Source organism: Talpa occidentalis, unplaced genomic scaffold, assembly GCF_014898055.3.
Source record: "Talpa occidentalis isolate TD23 unplaced genomic scaffold, MPIMG_talOcc4v2.1 talOcc4.9, whole genome shotgun sequence".
In the NCBI taxonomy this organism is placed as follows: domain Eukaryota; kingdom Metazoa; phylum Chordata; class Mammalia; order Eulipotyphla; family Talpidae; genus Talpa; species Talpa occidentalis.
The window spans coordinates 24,583,346-24,601,585 of NW_023605305.1; the positions used below are offsets into that span (position 1 = coordinate 24,583,346).

General features: G+C 56.3%; 1 protein-coding gene across 1 annotated transcript; it reads right to left on the reverse strand.

Annotated features, from left to right (window-relative positions):
* Positions 1–3,025: 3,025 nt before the first annotated feature.
* Positions 3,026–18,240, reverse strand: COL9A2 (collagen type IX alpha 2 chain). Its single transcript, XM_037500717.2, has 32 exons — positions 18,172–18,240; positions 16,523–16,597; positions 15,006–15,041; positions 14,859–14,921; positions 13,541–13,594; positions 13,383–13,418; positions 13,269–13,292; positions 12,884–12,937; positions 12,514–12,567; positions 12,359–12,406; positions 12,051–12,107; positions 11,916–11,969; positions 11,568–11,621; positions 11,168–11,221; positions 11,027–11,080; positions 10,852–10,905; positions 9,699–9,752; positions 9,289–9,342; positions 9,018–9,071; positions 8,080–8,124; positions 7,642–7,695; positions 7,055–7,108; positions 6,739–6,792; positions 6,586–6,657; positions 6,322–6,357; positions 6,189–6,233; positions 6,068–6,100; positions 5,739–5,885; positions 5,435–5,489; positions 4,930–5,118; positions 4,125–4,202; positions 3,026–3,738 (listed from the first exon to the last, which is right to left on the reverse strand). Exons 1-32 carry the CDS (start codon positions 18,238–18,240, stop codon positions 3,539–3,541), a joined length of 2,064 nt encoding a protein of 687 aa, XP_037356614.2. The 3' UTR covers positions 3,026–3,538.

Genomic DNA, 18,240 nt, shown 5'->3' on the forward strand with positions numbered 1-18,240 from the left:
AATAAGTTCCTGTTAAATACAATACTTGATCGTAGGGTAGGAGAATACAGCAGTGAACAGACCAGACAAAACTCTCATCTTTATAGTGTGCATTCTAGATGGGGAGATGACGATATGGAATGAATGTATATTTGCTTAACAAATGAGTGAAGAGAGGTCAGCAAGATTGGAGATGAGGTATAGGAGGCAAAGACAGAAGTTAAGGATGATGTAGGGTTCAGGCCTGGGCACTGGGTAGATGGTAGAACTAGTTACTGAGATAGCGTAACCTGAAGAAGCAGGGTTCAGGGGCAATGACCTGTTTTTTGGGTTTTTTTAAAGATTGATTTATTTATTTATACAAGCACTGGGTACAGTTAGAAGCACGGGAGGGTGAGAGAATTCACCAGAGCCAGAGTGGGGAGCAGAACAGGCAGACCGATGAAACACTGCTGAGCGGAGCAGCGGGCGGCAGGAGAGGTCTGCGCGCCATGTGGGACCCTCACCCCGTGGCCGGGGATCGAACCGGCGCTGCGGAGGCTGCGGGCAGCTTCGCAGCCCGGCGCTCAACCACTGCGCCACCAGGGGAGGCCCAGCAATGACCTGTTTTGGACAGGTTGGGTTTGAGGTGCTTACCAGATGGGGAATGTGAAGTGGGTACAGGACACATTTCTCTTCATCCACCTACAGTGAAATTCCCTTGAGTTGACTATGATCTCATGAACAGCATGACAGAGACCCAGCAAGTGACCCAGCACCTGGCTCCAGGTCCTTTCGCCAGTAGAAGCCTTGTCCTGCCAGAAAGTATCCTGCCAGTTATCTTGGGACTATTCTTTCCAACAAGCATCCTTTGAGCAGCCTCTTGACTGCTGCCCCACTGCTCTTGTGCAGTGCTCCCTTGTCAGACTTTACCAGCTTCTAAGCCACCCAGTGCCACCATATCAGCGCCGCTTCAGAGAATGCCAAGATAGCCACCAGCCAACTAGAGCCAACAACTACCTTTTTAGTACGACACTAGAACTGGCTGAAAGTCCGTTTCGCTGTTGGCTTTTGAGCGGTATGGGTTGGACACTGGCCATCTGGACTGGAAGGTTAGTGGTTTGGGAAGTTGCTAGAAACACAATCCCATCCAGATGCCTGCAGCTCCACCAGGGGGCAGGTTTAGGACTTTGAGTCCTCATAGGTGCTTCCTAGAGCAGAAGCTGCTGAACCTCCAAAAGAGGCTGAGCACTCAAAACCAGCAGGGAAAGGGGCTTTCAGCCAGAGCTCTGCCAGGCTTCCCAAATCCCCTTTCCACACTGTAAACAGAAGAGTTCCTATTTTATTTTGTAGTATTAGATTTTTTTTGTCTCCTGAGGTTCAGCTGTCAAGGGGCTGCTCCCCATTCTTGACGGTGGACATACTCCAGATGTTCCAGGCTGCCTTGGAACACACCTCAGCCACATACAAACTGAGATCAAATCCCTGGCTCTCCCTGGTGGCAGAAGGGATTAAGCACCGCACTATGACACAATCCACAGCCACTGCAGCATGAATTCGATCCCCGTCCAGGGAGCTACCGACATGGCACAGCAGATCTTTCCTGACTCGCCCGCTGCTCCCCTCAGCAGTGTATTTCAGTCAGTCTGCCTGTTCTGTTCCCCACTCTGTCTCTGGTGAATCCTCTCACCCCCCGCACCTCTGGCCTGTACCCCAGTTCTTGTAAGCATAAACAAATCTTTAAAAATAAAATCCCTTCCTAGCTTGGTGAGCACAGGGTCTTCTCTGAACATACTCACTTGACAACTGCTGACTGATCACCTGCTAATGCCAGGCACTGTGGTTTGGTTTGGTTTTGTTTTTCTTTTCAAGTGATTTTTTTTTTCTGATTTATTATTACTTTTATTTTAGTGAGAACATTTAAATCCTACCTCTTAGCAAATTTCAGATATAGAGTGAATAACCACAGTCATCATGCTCCACATTAGGTCCTTGCTGGGTATTATGTGCCGAGGACCAGAGCAGCAAATGAGGCCCAAATGTCTGCGCTGGTGGAGCTTGTGTTACATGTGACATGCTGTATGTTGAAGAGCAGTAAGTGCTACGGAGGGGTATGTGGACCATCAGGGTAGAGATAAGAAGGTCACTTTTGAGTAAACACCTGCAATGAGGTCACTGGCCATGACGCTGTTTGGGGGAAGAGCATTCCAAGCAGAGGGCAAAGCATGTGTATGACAACATGTGTGAGTGGCAGCGCATGGGCCAGAGAGGCTGGAGTGGAATCTATTAGGGTCTGGGCATAGATACAGGTCAGACAAACTGATGGGACACTTGCAGCTCACAGTAAGAATGTGGATTTTTCCTGAGTGAAATTCACCCACCAGGAAGTTTTAGAAAGGCTGCTAGCCACAGTACCCTAAGAATCAGTCCTTTTTCGGCCCCTTCAAATATCTGAGTCAAGAGGAATGAGTGGTAACTCTGCATGAGGTCTGTGAATCATCTTCTAGTGGACAGAGTCTCACAGAGTCGGGGCCAGGTTCTGCGCATGAGAAACCTCAAGGAGCAAACAAGCTCTCCACGCCTGAGGCCCCAGGTACCGAGGCAAGTAACACTCCCTAACCTGGGAAAGTAAAGCACCTGCCGGCCAGGTGTGAATGCCTGAGAGCTGCCCAGGCCCGGGCTTCCCTGCCTCCTGCAGCTCTCATCCGCTTAGAGTCTCTATATTCCAGGGCTCCCAGCAGCCACAACAGCAGATGGGGCCTCCTGGGGGAACTGGGATGCTGTGATTCAGGATTTGCCAAAGCACTGAAGGCAAAGCCACCTTTGTGGCCTGCTGGGTTAGCCCATCTCGTCCTTCCTAGCTGTCCCTGGACTGGGGTAATGTCTGAGATGGCACCGTGAGGAGCGTGTGTCTGCATGTGTTGGGAGAGGGGCAGGAGGGGGATGGGTGGGCTCGTGAGGGGATTCTCTGTGCCTGCTGACCACTGACCACTACCCATGCAGTGGAGGTCCAGCAACAACCTCCCACTCAGGTTAAGCCCAACAACTCACATCTTGATTTGTACCCAAGGTGGGGGCTTTTATTTACAGAAATGACTGCATGGATCTAGAGGGCAGGACAGAAAAGGTAATGTCAGAAAGAAGAAGGGGGCATTTAAATACTCAGGTGGGAGAGAGGCAGGCAGGAAGCAGTGGGGCTGGCTTAAGGCTGACCACCTCAGGGTAGGCCCCATCAGCATTCACCCAGTGAGCCCAGCGGGTGAAATGGGATCAGGAGCTGGCGGAGAAGCCTCGTTCACTTGCCCAAGGACACAATGACCAGTGGAGGATGGTGCAGATATTTGTTTTGGTGACATCTTAGGGTGCTCTGGGAAGGAAAGCCACCCCATTCTATTAGGAGCTTGGACTCTGCCAACACTTGCCCTCTCTGCCCTTCCCCCATGTTTTGAATTTCCTTTTCCTCAGTACTCCTGGGTCCTGGACAGAAAGTCCTGGCCTGAGGGACGGGGTACTTGTCCACCCAGAGGGACTTCATCCTTTCCTCCCAGGATGCCTGCTAGCCGCTGTCCAAGCCTGATGCTCATGGTCCCTTGATGGATCCAGGCTCTGTGAGGCGTGCAGAGGCATAGGCTGAGGCCCCAAGGCAGGCTGCAGGCTCACAGAAGCCTGGTAGTCCCACAGGGCCTGGCAGGCCAGGTCGGCCTGCCTCTCCTGGGGCCCCTGGGGACCCTCGATCTCCATCTTTGCCATTGATTGCCTGGCCAGGCCGACCAGGGAGTCCTGTGAAAGGGAGAACATGTAGTCATGAGCACCTCTTCTGGTCTCAGTCCTGGAATTTCTAAGTCCCATTTTCAGGTGGGGAAAAAGAGGTGAAGGAAGAGGGAGTCTACCTTAGACACAGTTCTAAGAGGTATATTGTCCATTGCTCCCAATTCCCAATCGCAGAGTCTTGGGAGCAGATTTTGGCCCAAGCCAGGAAGTTCTCAAAAGTCCCAGCTGACATCCCGGTTTCCAGCAAGACCCCCACCCTGATGCTCCGAGGAAGGCAGATGTGTGGGCCTGAGTAGGCTGAGTGTGAAGCCTCCATGAAGGAGACCAGTTGTCTGTGTGTCATTAACTCCAGAGCAGAGGGTCAGAATGGCTGCTGGGCAGGGCCAAGGTCTTACCTGGGATCCCTGGGGGTCCAGGCATCCCCGGATGTCCACGTCCTATGTCTCCCCGATCACCCTTCTCTCCACGTTTTCCTGCAAAGAAGAAACATTTGGTTTTCAGACATTATTTCCAAAAATTTGGAAAATGTTTCTTTCCTACTTTGCTACTTAAATTTTATTTTTTATTTTATTTCTGTTTTGTGCTAGTTTATAACCGGGAAAACCTGGAAATGTTTGCACAACTGGTTAAATAAAGGAAGGTCAAGAAAAAGGGTGGAAGACTATACAACCAACCAATTAAGCTCATTGTAGGAAGCAGCTGACTAACAATAGCTCTTGTTACAGCAGTACTGGGTACCAAGCGGTCTTCAGTACAATGTTATGAGGTTGTTGCTACTAATACCCCCATTATATAGATGATAAACCAAGACCCAGGGCATTAACAGATGACTTGTCCAAGATCCATAGGAGAAAGCGGCAGAGTGCCTGCTGCTTTATGACTGATAATCTGTCTCCCCACTACAGAGACTTTTATGGGGTACCACTAAGTAAATTTAAAGCAAAAATACCCACCCCCCATCCAAGTAACAAAATATAACAGTCATTTCCATCAAGTCACGACCTAGAAAGCAAGCTCAGTAGTATCTTCCAGAAAATTTGACTGAGGGAATGGGGGCAATGTCGGCACCTTGTCCTGGGCAGGGGGATGATGAAAGATAAAACAGGGAGCTGGGCAACCAGATTGCCAACCTGAGACTCTCGGGCAGCCTTTGCTCAACCCACAGTGGCCCAGCCCCACCCAAGATAGAGCAGCACTCACCCTTGGGCCCTGTGTTGCCAATCTGACCCACAGCTCCCACGATGCCAGGGATGCCCCGAGGGCCAGGGTGCCCATGGGGTCCTTGCTTGCCTGGGTACCCAGGCGGCCCAGGGGGTCCTGGGAGGCCCATCATCCCAGTGGCACCCAGGGCTTCCCTCTTGGCACTCACAGCCACCTCCGCCAGTTGCTCTGGAGGGAGGTAAGGAGACAGGTGTATGGAATGAACGTCAGCTCACAGTAAACCTGGGGGAGGCAGAGGCATCCTGAAGGTCCCTGGCTTCAAGGAATGCAGATAGAAAAGTTCAACCTTCACTTCCCTCAGGCCATTTTGCAGAAGTCAAAGGTCAGCTTTGACTAGGATGATCTAATGCTCCCCTGGCCTCAGAGGCTGAGCTGGAATGAGCACCCAGGACCCCAGACTCCCCCGCCAAGACAATAAGGAGAGGTCTGAAAGAGCGGTGATGCCCAGAGAGACTGTGAGGTGGGGTTGCTGGCTCTCCCTCACCTTGCATCATCTTCAGCACTACATCCTCGATGTGCTGGTCACTGGCATCCCGGCCCTGAAAGCCAAAAGGCCTTTCTGGAGGAAGCCCTGGCTGCCAGGACCCCCGCCTGCTCTCTCATCCCCTCCTGCTAGTATCGTCTCACTATAAATATGTTCAGTCCCTGACTGAAATCCATCCTGCTGTGCTCACCCCCATCCTTCTGATCAGGGGAGCCAGTGGGCTTGGGAATGCCCAGTCTGGAGGGAATAAGCAGCACCCCAAAAAAGAAACCTAGGAGACCCTCCGTCCCTGGGACCAACTCACCGCCACGCCCTGTCTCCCAGGCTGTCCCGGCAGGCCTCGGTCTCCAGCCAGCCCTCGTGGGCCTGGTGGCCCAGGGTAGCCCTGCACCCCTGGGGCGCCCGCATCCCCGCTGGGGCCGGGGTAACCCGGCTCTCCGCGGACTCCTTGCTGCGGGGGCGAGTGGGTGCAGAGCCGGAGTGAGAGGAAGAGGATGCATGGAGGAGAAATGGGGCGGCGGGTCGGGCACCAGGTAAGGCGGCGGTGGGGGGGGCCGGGGCCGGGGCCGGGGCGAGGTGGGGGGGGCGGGGTCGCGGGAGCCGGGGAAGGCGGCGTCGCCGGGCTGGACTCACCTGTCCCTTGGGCCCTGGCTCGCCAGACTCCCCCTGCGGGCCCCAGAAAGCGCGGTCACACGGAGGTGCTCGGGCCGCCCGCGCCGCCCGGCCGCCCCCAGCCCCCACGCCGGCCGCTCACCTTCTCGCCTTTCTCTCCAGGGAGGCCGGCCACCCCCGGGTCGCCCTGCGGGTTGAACCACGAGTCAGACGCGAGTCAGATGCGCGCGCCGAGGCGGCGACTCCAGCCCCACGCGGGACCCGCGGGTACTCACCACTCCGCCGCGGGGCCCGGTCTTCCCTGGGGAGCCCTGGAGGAAGCCGAGCTGATGAGCTCCCGCTCCGGGGGCGCCGCGGTTCCCCGCTCCCTTCCCGCTGCACCCCGCTGTGGCCCTGCCTCGCCCCCTCGGATCCCCTGGGGCCCGCAGAAAGGGAATTTTCCGCGAGGAATTGGAGCGCTGAGGAGGGTCCGAGTTCCCCTTCCACCCGCGGCCCGGGGTCTTGCGGCCTCTTATGTGTTTTCCAGTCCCATTTGGTACCTTGTCTCCCTTGACGCCTGGCAAGCCTTGTGGCCCTGGAATTCCCGGGGGGCCCTGCTCCCCCTTGGGACCCTGAGGACCAAAGAAACCAGAGTAAATCAAGTAAAGAGCCCGGACGTGCGCCACCTCCCGTCTCAGCTGGCCTACACTCACCTGGCGGCCTAGCGGGCCCGGCTGCCCCACTGGCCCCCTTTCACCCTGGTCTCCCTGAAATGGAAAGAGAGGGCCACACTCAGACCCTCCAGCAGAGGTCACCTCCCCCGGCCAGACCCCAGCCCCATGGGGGTCAGGACGCCCTCCATTCCTGCTGTCACCAGCACCGAGGCCTTTCTTCCCCTGGAGACCAGCAAGCTGAGGGGCTGGCGGGGGCAGCAGGGGCTGTGGCGGCAGGGGCCCTGGCCTGTGAGGGGGGTTTAGCAGTGCCCAGTGCTGCAAAGGCTCCCCGAGGGGCCGCTGGTCTAGCACTTACCTTCTCCCCCATGATGCCCCGTGGACCGATTTCTCCTCTAGGCCCCGGTTCTCCCTGGGGGTCAGTGAAACTGGAGGTGAGTAGTAGCCTTGGTGGATCCCTCCCTACCCACCCTTAGGTCGCAGAGATTGGCTTTATCTGGGGAGTCTCCCTCCCCCTTGTTTCTCCTGGGCCCTGTGCTTTTCCTTCGAAGGACCCAGACAGTTGTAATTAGTCCTCATGTGAGCCTTTATTTAATGTTTGTCTCTTCGCTAAACTGTAAGTTCCATATGACCAGGAAACTAGCTCAGCATCTAGCACATGGCAGGTACTGGGCGAGGGTTTATGAAATGAATAAATGAATGAATTGCTGCCAGCTGGGTTCTCAGCCCAGGTCAGCTTAACCGTCTGCAGAGGTCAGATCCCAGGACAGAACCAGGCCCACCCTGGCTGCATTGGACGTAGGAAAAGAGCGTCCAGAGGAGGGAGCTTGCCTGCGTCCGCGGGTCCCAGGGCAGGGCTCCGTGCTAGCGTTTCACCCAGTCCCCATGAGCCGAGTGCAGGGAGGCCTGGGAGGGCCCAAGCAAAGGGAAGGAAGGGGTACTTACCTCCTTCCCGGGAGGACCAGAGAATCCAGGGAGGCCCTGGTGGCCTGGCTCACCCTGCAGGAAAACCCAGTGCTAAGGTCAGTCTGGGGGGCCCATTCAGGTCTTGGGGAGCCCAGTAAACCCTAACCCAGTTCTGGAACTAAGTGAGTTGGGGAGAAGACAGAAGGAGAGGGTGTTCTTTGCCAGATTGTCTCAGCTCCAATGTATGAATTTTCCTGTGTTTGTTTCATACCATCCTGTTTCCACTGAGCCAGGATGAGACAGGGAGGGAGACCACCGGGAGTAGCACCAGAAGGGGAGGTGATTAGCTGAGTGACTTGTGTCCAGGCCAAGACACTGATCCTGGGGTCAGGGCTGGTCCTTGTAGTTAACATGCCCCTGGGCACCGCCCCCAAGATCCCTTTCTAGGATGAAGCCAACTCATCTTAGACACCTCACCTTGTCCCCAGGGCCTCCTTTTGTCCCAGGCTGGCCTGGCACACCCTATAGAAAGAAGTCGACATCAGTTACTTCCCTGGCACGGGGGAGCCCCAGGCACCTGCTGCTTTGCTTCCCATCCCCAATCCATTCTCGCCCTCTGTGGTAGCTGATCAGAAGGCCTGGCAGTAGCATCACGACTGACTATGCCCAGTTCCTGAGCCCTGGTGGGACAGAAAAGATGTACAGACGGACTTGGGGTCCACGGGCAGAAGAGGAGCACACACAGGACCAGTCTGCACAGGCTTTGACCAAGGTATCCCATGCAGGGAGGGAGGTAGGGAGCCCAGTCCATTGGAATGGACTCTTCCAGAACGTGTGGAAGAGAGGTGGGCGAGAAGGCACAGAGAGGTGGGGATGTGCATTCCAAGCAGAGGGACCAGCAGAGGTCTGCAGGGGCAGAAATGCCCAGGTAGAGCTAAGGAGGAAGGATGAGGGGGCAGTGGCTGGAGAGGCAGGAGGGGTAGGGTGGCCAGAGGATGCCAGTTCTTGACTGACAAGATGAGCTGGGAGGACAAGGACTGCAGCTGTCCCGTTCATAACTGTTTCCCTGCCAGTTGGCTGGGTTCTCAGTAGCTTTCGAATGACTTGGCAAAATTACTTTCCCAGAGGCAATGGCAGGTGCTTTAGCAGGGAAACAGCCAGATTCCACTTAGTCAACATGGGCGGATGGGATGGTCGTTCAAATGATGACGACTACGCCAGGCCAGAGGCCACAGAGGTGGTGATGAGGGCCGGACTGGGTGGGAACAAGGACTATAGCAAGACCAGGTGTGCTTTTTTTACTGCAGCCACTCTCTGCACCACGGGGAAGTGGCAGCGGGGTGTCTGGTTTCTTTGAGGCAGAGGAGCAGAAGCAACTTCTGGGGAGCAGCCCTGTGGCTCCACCCGATACTCACCGCTAGGCCCTGGTGGCCTGGGTTTCCTGGTCGCCCAGCCTGTCCCGCGTTGCCCTGGGAGAGAGAGAACCAGAGGCACAATTTAGAGCTCCAGCCAGAGGGTCATGGCTCCTGCCAGAGTGCAGGCAGAGAAACTGAGGCAAGGGGTCAAGAAGGGATGTTTCAGTGGCACGCCTGACTCCTAGACCTCCCAGCTCAGTGTGATGGGACTCAGGGCAGAGCTGGGAGGGCCCCGACCCTTGCCCCAATCCTACAGCAGTCCCACGCCTACCTTTATGCCAGGTATGCCTGGGGTTCCGTCCTTGCCGTCAATGCCTGGGGGACCCTGCTCAGGAGGAAATGAGGGACTAAGGGGAGGTGCCTGGGAGCCACCCATCCTGTCCTTGTCATAGCTGTGGGGTGCAAATTGGGGGTACATCTGCTCATCTCTAGAAGCTCCACCAACCAGCTGGGGGAGAGGAGCAGAAGCGGAAAGAGGGCTTTGGGGATGGACCCCAGCCTTTTTCCTGTGTGGATGAGAGTGTCCCAGATTGCCACACGCTGCCATGACCTCCCATATCACCAGAGGTTACAGAGCCAGCTGCCACAGACTGCGGCCTAGAATCCCAGGCTCCTCATTCTCTGGGGGCTTGGAAAGCTGACTAGGCCCTGCCCTCTGTCCAGTGGGCCTGCGTCACTTACCGTCACTCCCTTCGGGCCTGTTACTCCCTGGGGTCCTCGAACACCTTGGCTGCCCTGCAAAGTAGGTAGAAGAGGTCACCTCCGGGACACAGCAGCAGGATGCCAGGCTGGCTGTTCAGAGAGGGGAGCGGCTGAGAGCCGCGACCCCTGGGTCCGGGCGTCCCTCTGGCACAGGCCACGCTGTGCATGGGCTGTAGGTGAGGGGCCGAGGGCCGTGCGTGCCTTGGGCCCTGGCAGAAGGAGCAGAGGTCAGCGCCCAGCACACGGGACTGGGCTGGCAGGATTTCCGAGGGGCACTCGGAGCACCCGACCAAGGCACCTGACCAAGGCTCTGGGCTCGGTGGACAGGGAGACGCACAGCAGCCAAAGGCAGCGGGTGAGCTTTGTGTGGGTCTTGTCTTGAGAAGACATTTTCGAGATAACGGGGGAAACTGAACATGGCTGGTTATTCGATGACGTTAAGGAGTAATTGACAATATTGTGTCGTATGATGATACTGTGATTAGGTGAGAAAATGTTCTTAATTTTAAGAGTCAGAGGGAAGTGTTTAGAGGGAAATGACATGATGTTAAGTGTTTGCTCGCAAATATCAGTGCCAAGTGAAGGAAGGCCGGGGAAAGAGGAAGGCTAACGTGAATATAGCAAAACGTCCCTCTTGGGAGACAGCTCTGTGGGGCTGCATCGTTCTCCCTACTTTTGTGTATGTCTTAAAACTTGCAGACTAAAAACCTAAAATGATGACTTTCTGTTCAATTTTCCTGTAAACTCAAAATGAATCAAGAGAAACAAAGTCTGTTAATTAAAGAGAGAGAGCGAGACTTGGAGAGCTGGGTCTAGCCCAAATCCCATTAGCCCCATGGCGGATTTGCTGGAATCTCCTGGCCTGGCCCTGGTGGCAGTGGAGCTGGATCCTGTGGCCTCTGAACTGGCTCAGCAGCAGGCTGAACTTCGAGGAATGGGTCTGGCTGGTGTTCTGGGCTCTGGGTGCAACGCCATCCCACCCTTGCCAGCCACCCACCAGCACATAGAGTAACACACACACACACACACCCCATAACACACAGTCATGCACCACATTAGCCTGGGGTGGAGCTGAATCCTGCCCCGTGCTCCCCAGAGGGCCTGACTGGAAAAGGGGTGCCTGAGGACTCACCAAGTCACCCTTCTCCCCAGCTCGGCCTGGTGGTCCCCGAGGACCTTCTTCACCCTAACAAGGACAAACAGGGATCCAGGTTACACAGGCTCAGAGGAAGTCACACCCCCTTTGTAGCCCCTGGACCTCCAGCTGGGAAGGAGGTTGTGGGGGAAGTGAGCAGGAGCAGCCTTACTGGAGACCCGGCAGCGCCAACGGAGCCAACCATGCCTTTGTATCCACGAGGACCCTGGGGAGAAGAAAGGTTTGCAGGTCAGTCCTGGCTGGACCCAAGGCCAGAGGGCTGGTCATGCAGGACACCCCCAGGCTCACTCACCGTTTCTCCTTTGGGCCCCTCCATGCCTGGGTAGCCCCTGATGCCCTGGGGACCCTGTCCAGACAGGAAAATAACAACGTCATCTGCAAGGCCCACTTCATCATCCCAGCCTTCACAACACTCCTCTGAGGCAGGCCACAGAGTCCTTGTCTCACTGAGGCATCACCAAAGCCCTGAGATGAGGGGGGACTCACCAGAGTCACTCAAAGTCACAGGGGCAGAACTGGGCCTCAGCTGAGTCAGCTGACAGCATTGGTTCTTGTCCCTCAACTTCTGCCAAGGCTCCTAAGTCTCCCTCTCCCCACCCAGAGACATGCCAGCTGGGCATGGATGTCTCCAACAAGCTAGAGGCCTTGGCCGGGGAATGACTCTCTCAGTCTCCCAGGCTGAGTGTGCTTACCGGTGGTCCAGGGATGCCTTGTTCTCCAGAGGCACCCACATCTCCCTTGGGGCCCTAAGGGCAGGAAAGAGCAGTCAGACAGCAGGTAGATGGAGAGACAAATATACAGACAACCAAAGTTACCATCACCTTCCCAGCCAAAGCAGACAGAGAGGACCCTGAGAGACCACCCAGTCCCAGGTGACAGGTGGACAGGGAGGCTCTGCAAGCCTGGCTGACCCAGAACAGGCCCCCTGCCTCCCAGCTCAAACTCAGAGACCCCCAGGGGAAGGGGGAGGGGTGACAGAGGGGAGCCCTAAGGGGCCCTCTCCACGTACCACTACCTTGATTCTCAGCCCTCACACTCACCGGCTTCCCCTGGCGGCCAGAATCCCCCAGGACCCCTCGTTTGCCAGGATGGCCCTGCAGGGAAGGAAAGGGCTGGGTGTGAGGTCCTCACTGCCACCTGCTTCCCGCTGCCAAGGCTGGGCCTGGAGTGCTCACCTTCACACCCTGCAGTCCCGGGGGGCCTTTCACACCTGCTGGACAGTTGGTTGGACACTAGAAAAAAAGATCCCACCAGGTTCTGTGGTTACTGGCCTGTCGCAGGCCAGCTGGGCGGTGCTTCCCCATCTGACCAACTCCTGAACCCGCCTCCCACCCCACCCCATCCACCTCCCGTTGGCCTCTCTGTTCCAGCCCCTCCACACCTCCCACTGACCCCAGGTTCATGACCAAACCTATCTTCGTGACCACTTTTTCAGCTGCCTGCCCCTTCCCTGTTTTAGCCCCACCCCAGGGTTCCCTCTCACCAGGAAATCCGCGCTGCCTTCCAAGCCCTGAATGGTTCCCGGTCGGCCCTGAGAGGATATGTATGAAGATGCAGCTTGACCTTAATCTTTTGCTCCCCAGGCTGGTACCAAAGACCCTTTTCCAGCTGCACACAGCCATGTGGTAGGTCACTTACCGGTTTTCCGGGGGGCCCTGGAGGCCCCTCTGGTCCCTCTGGTCCAGGATCTCCCTGGGAGGAAGAGAGGCCTAAATTGTACCCTTGTCCAGTCCTGCGTGGGTCATCCCTACCCCCTCCTCCATTTCCTGATACTGTCCTGTCCCCCTGCCTGCCAGGGATCTTGGGGACATGGAGATCTAATAGGTAGAGCATGGCCCCAGCCCTTGGTCTCCCTGCATGACCAGCCACAGAGTGGACCCAGCATGAGGGATTTCTGCCCCAAATCTGGAGAAATTCACTGGTGGCCAGAAGCAGGTCCAGGAACTGCAGGGGACACCCCAGCTTGCCAACTCAGAGGCAGAGAGAGTGGAGGGATGACAGGACTCACCTTGGGGCCTGTGATTCCAATCTCACCAGGGAGGCCAACTGGTCCAGGGGGTCCCTAGGAACAGAGACTTCACTGGTCAGCATGCCTTAGAGGGTCAGCCCACCCCAGGCACAAAGGTAGGGACAGGCACCCAGAGTCCCTTCCCCACTTTTTCTTCACAGCCAGCCCTAGAAAGATTGACAGATTCGGGCTTTAAGGACCGGAGAATCCCAGAATGAGTGGACAGGCCCGGAGTGGCCTGACCCGGAATTCTCCGGCAAGTCTGCGGGTTCCTGGCATTGTCACCACATGCCGGCCCCTCCCTGAGATAGCCAGTCCCCTGAAACCTCCTTTTCTTCTCTTTCCCCGGAGGCTCTGAGGGCCCTGCCCCTCATTGAGGACTTACAGGAGGTCCAGCGAAGCCAGGGCCCTGGAACAGAAAGAAAGATGGGGTTCATGGCTCCTTCCACAAGTCCCCCCAACCCACAAAGAGCTCAAAGCCCTTGCAGGTTATACTCACCGGCAGACCAGGGGGACCTGGGAGCCCAGGCTGGCCCTGCAAAATCAGTGGGACAGGCTCAGAGGCTGGGGTCTCCTGGGTCCCTGCTCCTCTCTACTGCAGCCCCTCCCAAACCTTGGTCCTAGATTGCCCTTGCTGGTCCCCAGCAGGCCACTTACCTTGACTCCAGGGGTTCCCATGGGACCAGGCTCGCCCTTGGCTCCAGTCAGACCCTGGAGGAAAGATAAAAGTTAAACCGGTGAAGGTCATCCTGCTCCCTGACCCCCGGCAGGGCAGGTCCAGAAATCTCTTCTGGGTGGGCCCAGGCTGCCTTTTCCCACATTCTAAGAAGGCCAGGACCACAGAACCTAGCTTTCCCTCCCCTCAGCTCCTCCAATAATCCTGGGCTCAGCCAGGCAGAATGATTATTCTCTTTCAAGAGATGAGAAACTAAGGCCCAACTATTTGTCAGCTCAGGGTTCACGCCTGCAAGTGCAGAGGTGTAGGAGACCAAGATGTATGCTAGCAGTGACCATTTTTTTAAAAAAGATTTATTTATTTTATTTTTTTATTTATACAAGAGCTGGGGTACAGGCCAGAGGCACGGGAGGGTGAGAGGATTCACCAGAGACAGAGTGGGGAGCAGAACAGGCAGATGACCGAAATACACTGCTGAGGGGAGCAGCAGGCGAGACAGGAGAGGTCTGCCGCGCCATGTGGGACTCTCCCTGGCCGGCCGGAAATTGAACCGGCGCTGCAGAGGCTGTGGACAAGCCACTGCACCACAGGGGAGGCCCTGACCATTTTCTTTATATCTGCTTTCAGCAACTTTATCTGAGTCTTAATGGTCTTATCTGAAAAACAGATTAATAACCAGTTACCTCTCTGGATGGATGTGGGCACTGATGTGACAGGCTGTGTGCTTGCTAATCTTTGCAGGGTGTGAACAAGTTTGGAAGGACCCTGGTGTCTAGGCACAGCCCTCATAGCATTGCATGAGCCAGCAGGGCAAAGGCAACTCTTGGGGGCTTCTTCTCCCCATCTTTCAGGGACTGACTCAAGTATATCCACAGTCGGAGGCTTGTCCCTTAGCCCTGGCTGTGTCCAGGAGCCTGTGACCTTGGGGCCTTTAGGAACTCTGTGCAATCAGCCAAATGATGTTCTCTTGAGATGAGCCCCGGGTGGAGTGGAGAATGGCAGAGGGAGGGAAGGCAGGGTCCACAAGGAAACTCCTTCCAGAGTATTCCATCAACACTTGAGACTAGAAATGTGAGACTAAATCCTGGCTGCTATAGACAAACAGAACCCCTTTCTGGATCTCTATCTGCCCTTGATCCAAAGCTCCCAAGGTGGGTGTGAGGGTCCAGTGAGGTCTCAAGTCGTATGAAGGTGAGGGACTCACAACTTCCATTCCCTGAATGGAAGTGGGTAGGGAAGATGCCAGGACCAGCTCTGGAAGTCAGGCTGTAGCCGCTTTCCCCACGCTCAGATACTCACATCAATCCCTGGCTTCCCGTCCGGCCCATCTGGCCCTGCTTTGCCAGGCTCTCCCTTAGGTCCCTTGAAAACAGAGGTGGGGCGAATATTAGACAGAGAAGGGCAAGAACTAGCCGGGTCAAAGATCGAAGAGGAAAAAGTACTCACTGGAAAGCCAGCCTTCCCAGGGGGGCCCTTGTCGCCCTGCAAGACACAAGTTGGTGAGAACACGGTACACAAGGGCCCTGAGTGGCTGGTGGGTCCCATGTGCTCCTCTCCTCATGCTCTTCTCTTCTACCCCGGGTCCCCCCAAACTTGCCCTTTATTTTATTTTATTTTATTTATTTATTTATTTTTTAAACTTCTTTTTTTTTTTTTTTTAAGATTTATTTATTTATACAAGCATTGGGTACGGTCAGAGGTCAGCGGCACGGGAAGGTGAGAGAATTCACCAGAGTGGAGAGTAGAACAGGCAGAGTGACGAAGTACACTGCTGAGGGGAGCAGCGGGCAGCAGGAGAGGTCTGCGTGCCATGTGGGACCCTCCTCCGGTGGCCGGGGATCGAACCGGCGCTGCAGAGGCTGCGGGCAGCTTCGCAGCCCAGCGCTCAACCGCTGGGCCACCGGGGAGGCCCTATTTTATTTTATTTTTAACAGATCTCTTTCCCTCCAAAAACTCCTAAGTAGATTGAGACTACCCCAGGGTGACAGCAACATTCAAGGGGATTTTAGACATGCAGATGTTGGCAAGATGCTAGTTATGAGAACTACAAATGGGATTGTGGATTCCAAATTAGCTCAGAGAGCTGGATTTGGCCAAGTGTGTAGGAAGAAACTGGGGGCTTTTAGGAAAACACAAAGGGGAAGCAAACCAGGCAGGCAGAGGCTCTCTTCTGGACTGGGTCAGGAAGCAAGACATTGGAGGGGGGGCAAGGAACGCAGGCGCCTGTGGAAGGGCCAGCTACCATCTGTCCTCCAGCGGAGAAGAACCTCTCTCCGCCTTGACAAAGGACCCTTGGTGGAGGACAGGCAGAGCCTGTGGAGCCACACAGAGCTCCACAGAGGCCTCCAGGCATTTCAGAGCCTGCAGCAGCGGGAGTCTGGCAGGGGCCCAGCCTCGAGTTTGGAGGATGGGGGCACCAGGTTGAATAGAAGTCTGTCCAGATGGGTAAACATGGAGCTGAGCTCCTGGGGGAGACTCCTGAATGCGGTATTTAACCCTCACCATGCTAGGGAAAGCAGGGAACCAACCCAGATGTTTCTAAATCAGGGAGAAACAGGCAAAGGGAAGAGACAGCCTGGCTCCAGCCCTCATGCCAAGGCTCTCAAGGTCCTCTAAAGAAGCATCCAGACGTGCCAGGGGGCAGGGCCAAGAGCTAAGCTATCTCCCACCCCAGAAACAGGGAGAAGAGACGCAGGGGATAAGGAATCGCTGTGAGCTGCGGCAGGCGGCCGAACAGCGGCTCCTTGTCACAGAGTGGCTGTGACAGGCTCTGCATCGCAGGGCTGGTTTGAGGTTTTGGCACCACAAACGGGCTCCTGTGGCGCTGGCAGGCGCCGCCTATGGATAACAGGGGGGCACTGCAGCTCCAGCACCACCCCCACCATCCCTCCCACCCCGAAAAGCTCACAAAGTTCCCTTTGTCCGCAGCTGCCCTCCCCCTTCCGCCCAGGTTAGAGACTCACGTCGATGCCATCGGATCCAGGCACTCCTGGCGGCCCCGGCGGCCCCGGGGGGCCCGGCTCTCCTGGGGGGCCTCTCTGCAAATACACGCAGGGGGAGGGGGCAGCCCTCAGTGCAGGGAGTGGGGCATCTCGGGGGTGCATTTCTTCTCTCACTCCCCAAGGGAGCTTTTCAGGGAGCCACGAACTCCAGTTTATTGAAAACCTACTGTGTGCCATCACATGTATTATCTTTAAAAATGTTCACCTACAGCTATACCCACGCGCAGAGAAAGAGAACGTCACCTTACTGACAGCTCAGAGCTTTCAGGGGGATATTCCTAGGAGGCCCAGTTGAGGGGAAAAGCTCAGAAAGATTAAGAACGACCCAGAGAAGAAGCGGTGGCGCCAGGACTCCGCACTAACGTCTGCCCGACAACTTCTGTTAGGGGGAAAGGCTGTCCTAAAGCTAATTCCATACCAGCTTTGTGGACTCCACCCCCACCCCAGGCCAAAGCCAAAGACACTGGGAACTCCAAATCCCATCACCACCAAAGGGAAGGTGGCTGGGACCTGAGGGTGGGGTGTCCTATAACACTTCCACCGTAGAAACCCCTGACAATGAACCCACTTTGATCAGACCTTGTTCTCACGCCTCCGGAGACAACCACTATTCTGAATTGCCAGATAATTAGTCCCTTAATCTTCATGTTTAGCTCTACTTCTTTGTATCTATCCTTAAGCCGTGCGCACCTTTTTCTTTTTTTAAAGAACACTTATATAAATGTATTTATTTAATATCACTGTACGTGATGCAGATGGAGATGCTGATGGCTCAGACACCCCGCAGACCGTAGTGGCAAGGTGCGCCGGGCAGTCGGTAGGTCCTCAGTGGGTGGTTGCTGATATTGTTGTTATTATTATTGTTGTTGTTGTTGTTATACGAACAAATGGGGAAGGTCGTGAGTGGGAATCTCTCCCTCTACTCCTGGTGTGGCTAAAACCCAAGAGAAGGGGCGCATAGAGAGGAGGACATGGCGGTGGTGGTATGTGGGGACTCCTGTTCTTTTCGTCCTCTGTCGGGGGTGGGGGGGGGTTCTCCTCTGGGGGCAAACCCCAACCCCAAGCAAGGGTCCGGTGCTCGTCAGGGCCTTGCACTTTCCCCAGACCAAGATGTACTAGTCTGGCGCCCCACTTTGCAAATCGGCGCCCGGGCCCTGGCCCGCGCGCGCCCGAGTCCCAGGCGGTCCCCAGTCCCCAGCGGCCCTGGGAAGGGGCCGCGGCCTCGCGAGCCGCCCCGAGAGGAGCCTCCGGGCGAGAACGGCGTCTGGCCGGAGCCTGCGCCCCCTGGGAGGCGGCGGGGGGCGGAGGCACCCCAGCCCCCTGAATGGGCACATTGTCTCCCGCGCCACCTGGGCTCGCGGGGCTGCCAGGACTGGACGGCAAATCCAGTCCACGCTGCCCGTCCCGGCAAGGCCGAGCTCTGCGGGACAAGGTCCCCCTGAGTCCCGGCTCATCCACATCCTCTCACCTGCCCGCGGGACTGAAGCGGTGGCCCGTCGGAAGCTGCCCCTCCACTAGGCAGTGTCCGAAGAGGGCGGCCACCGTCAGGTAGAACTCCTGGACACTCCTGGACCCCAGACCCCACACCCGGACCCCAGCGCGGGACTTACGATCTGCGCCAGGGCGAGCCCCAGCACCTGGAGGAGGACGAGCAGGCTGCGGGCGGCCGCGGAGGCCAT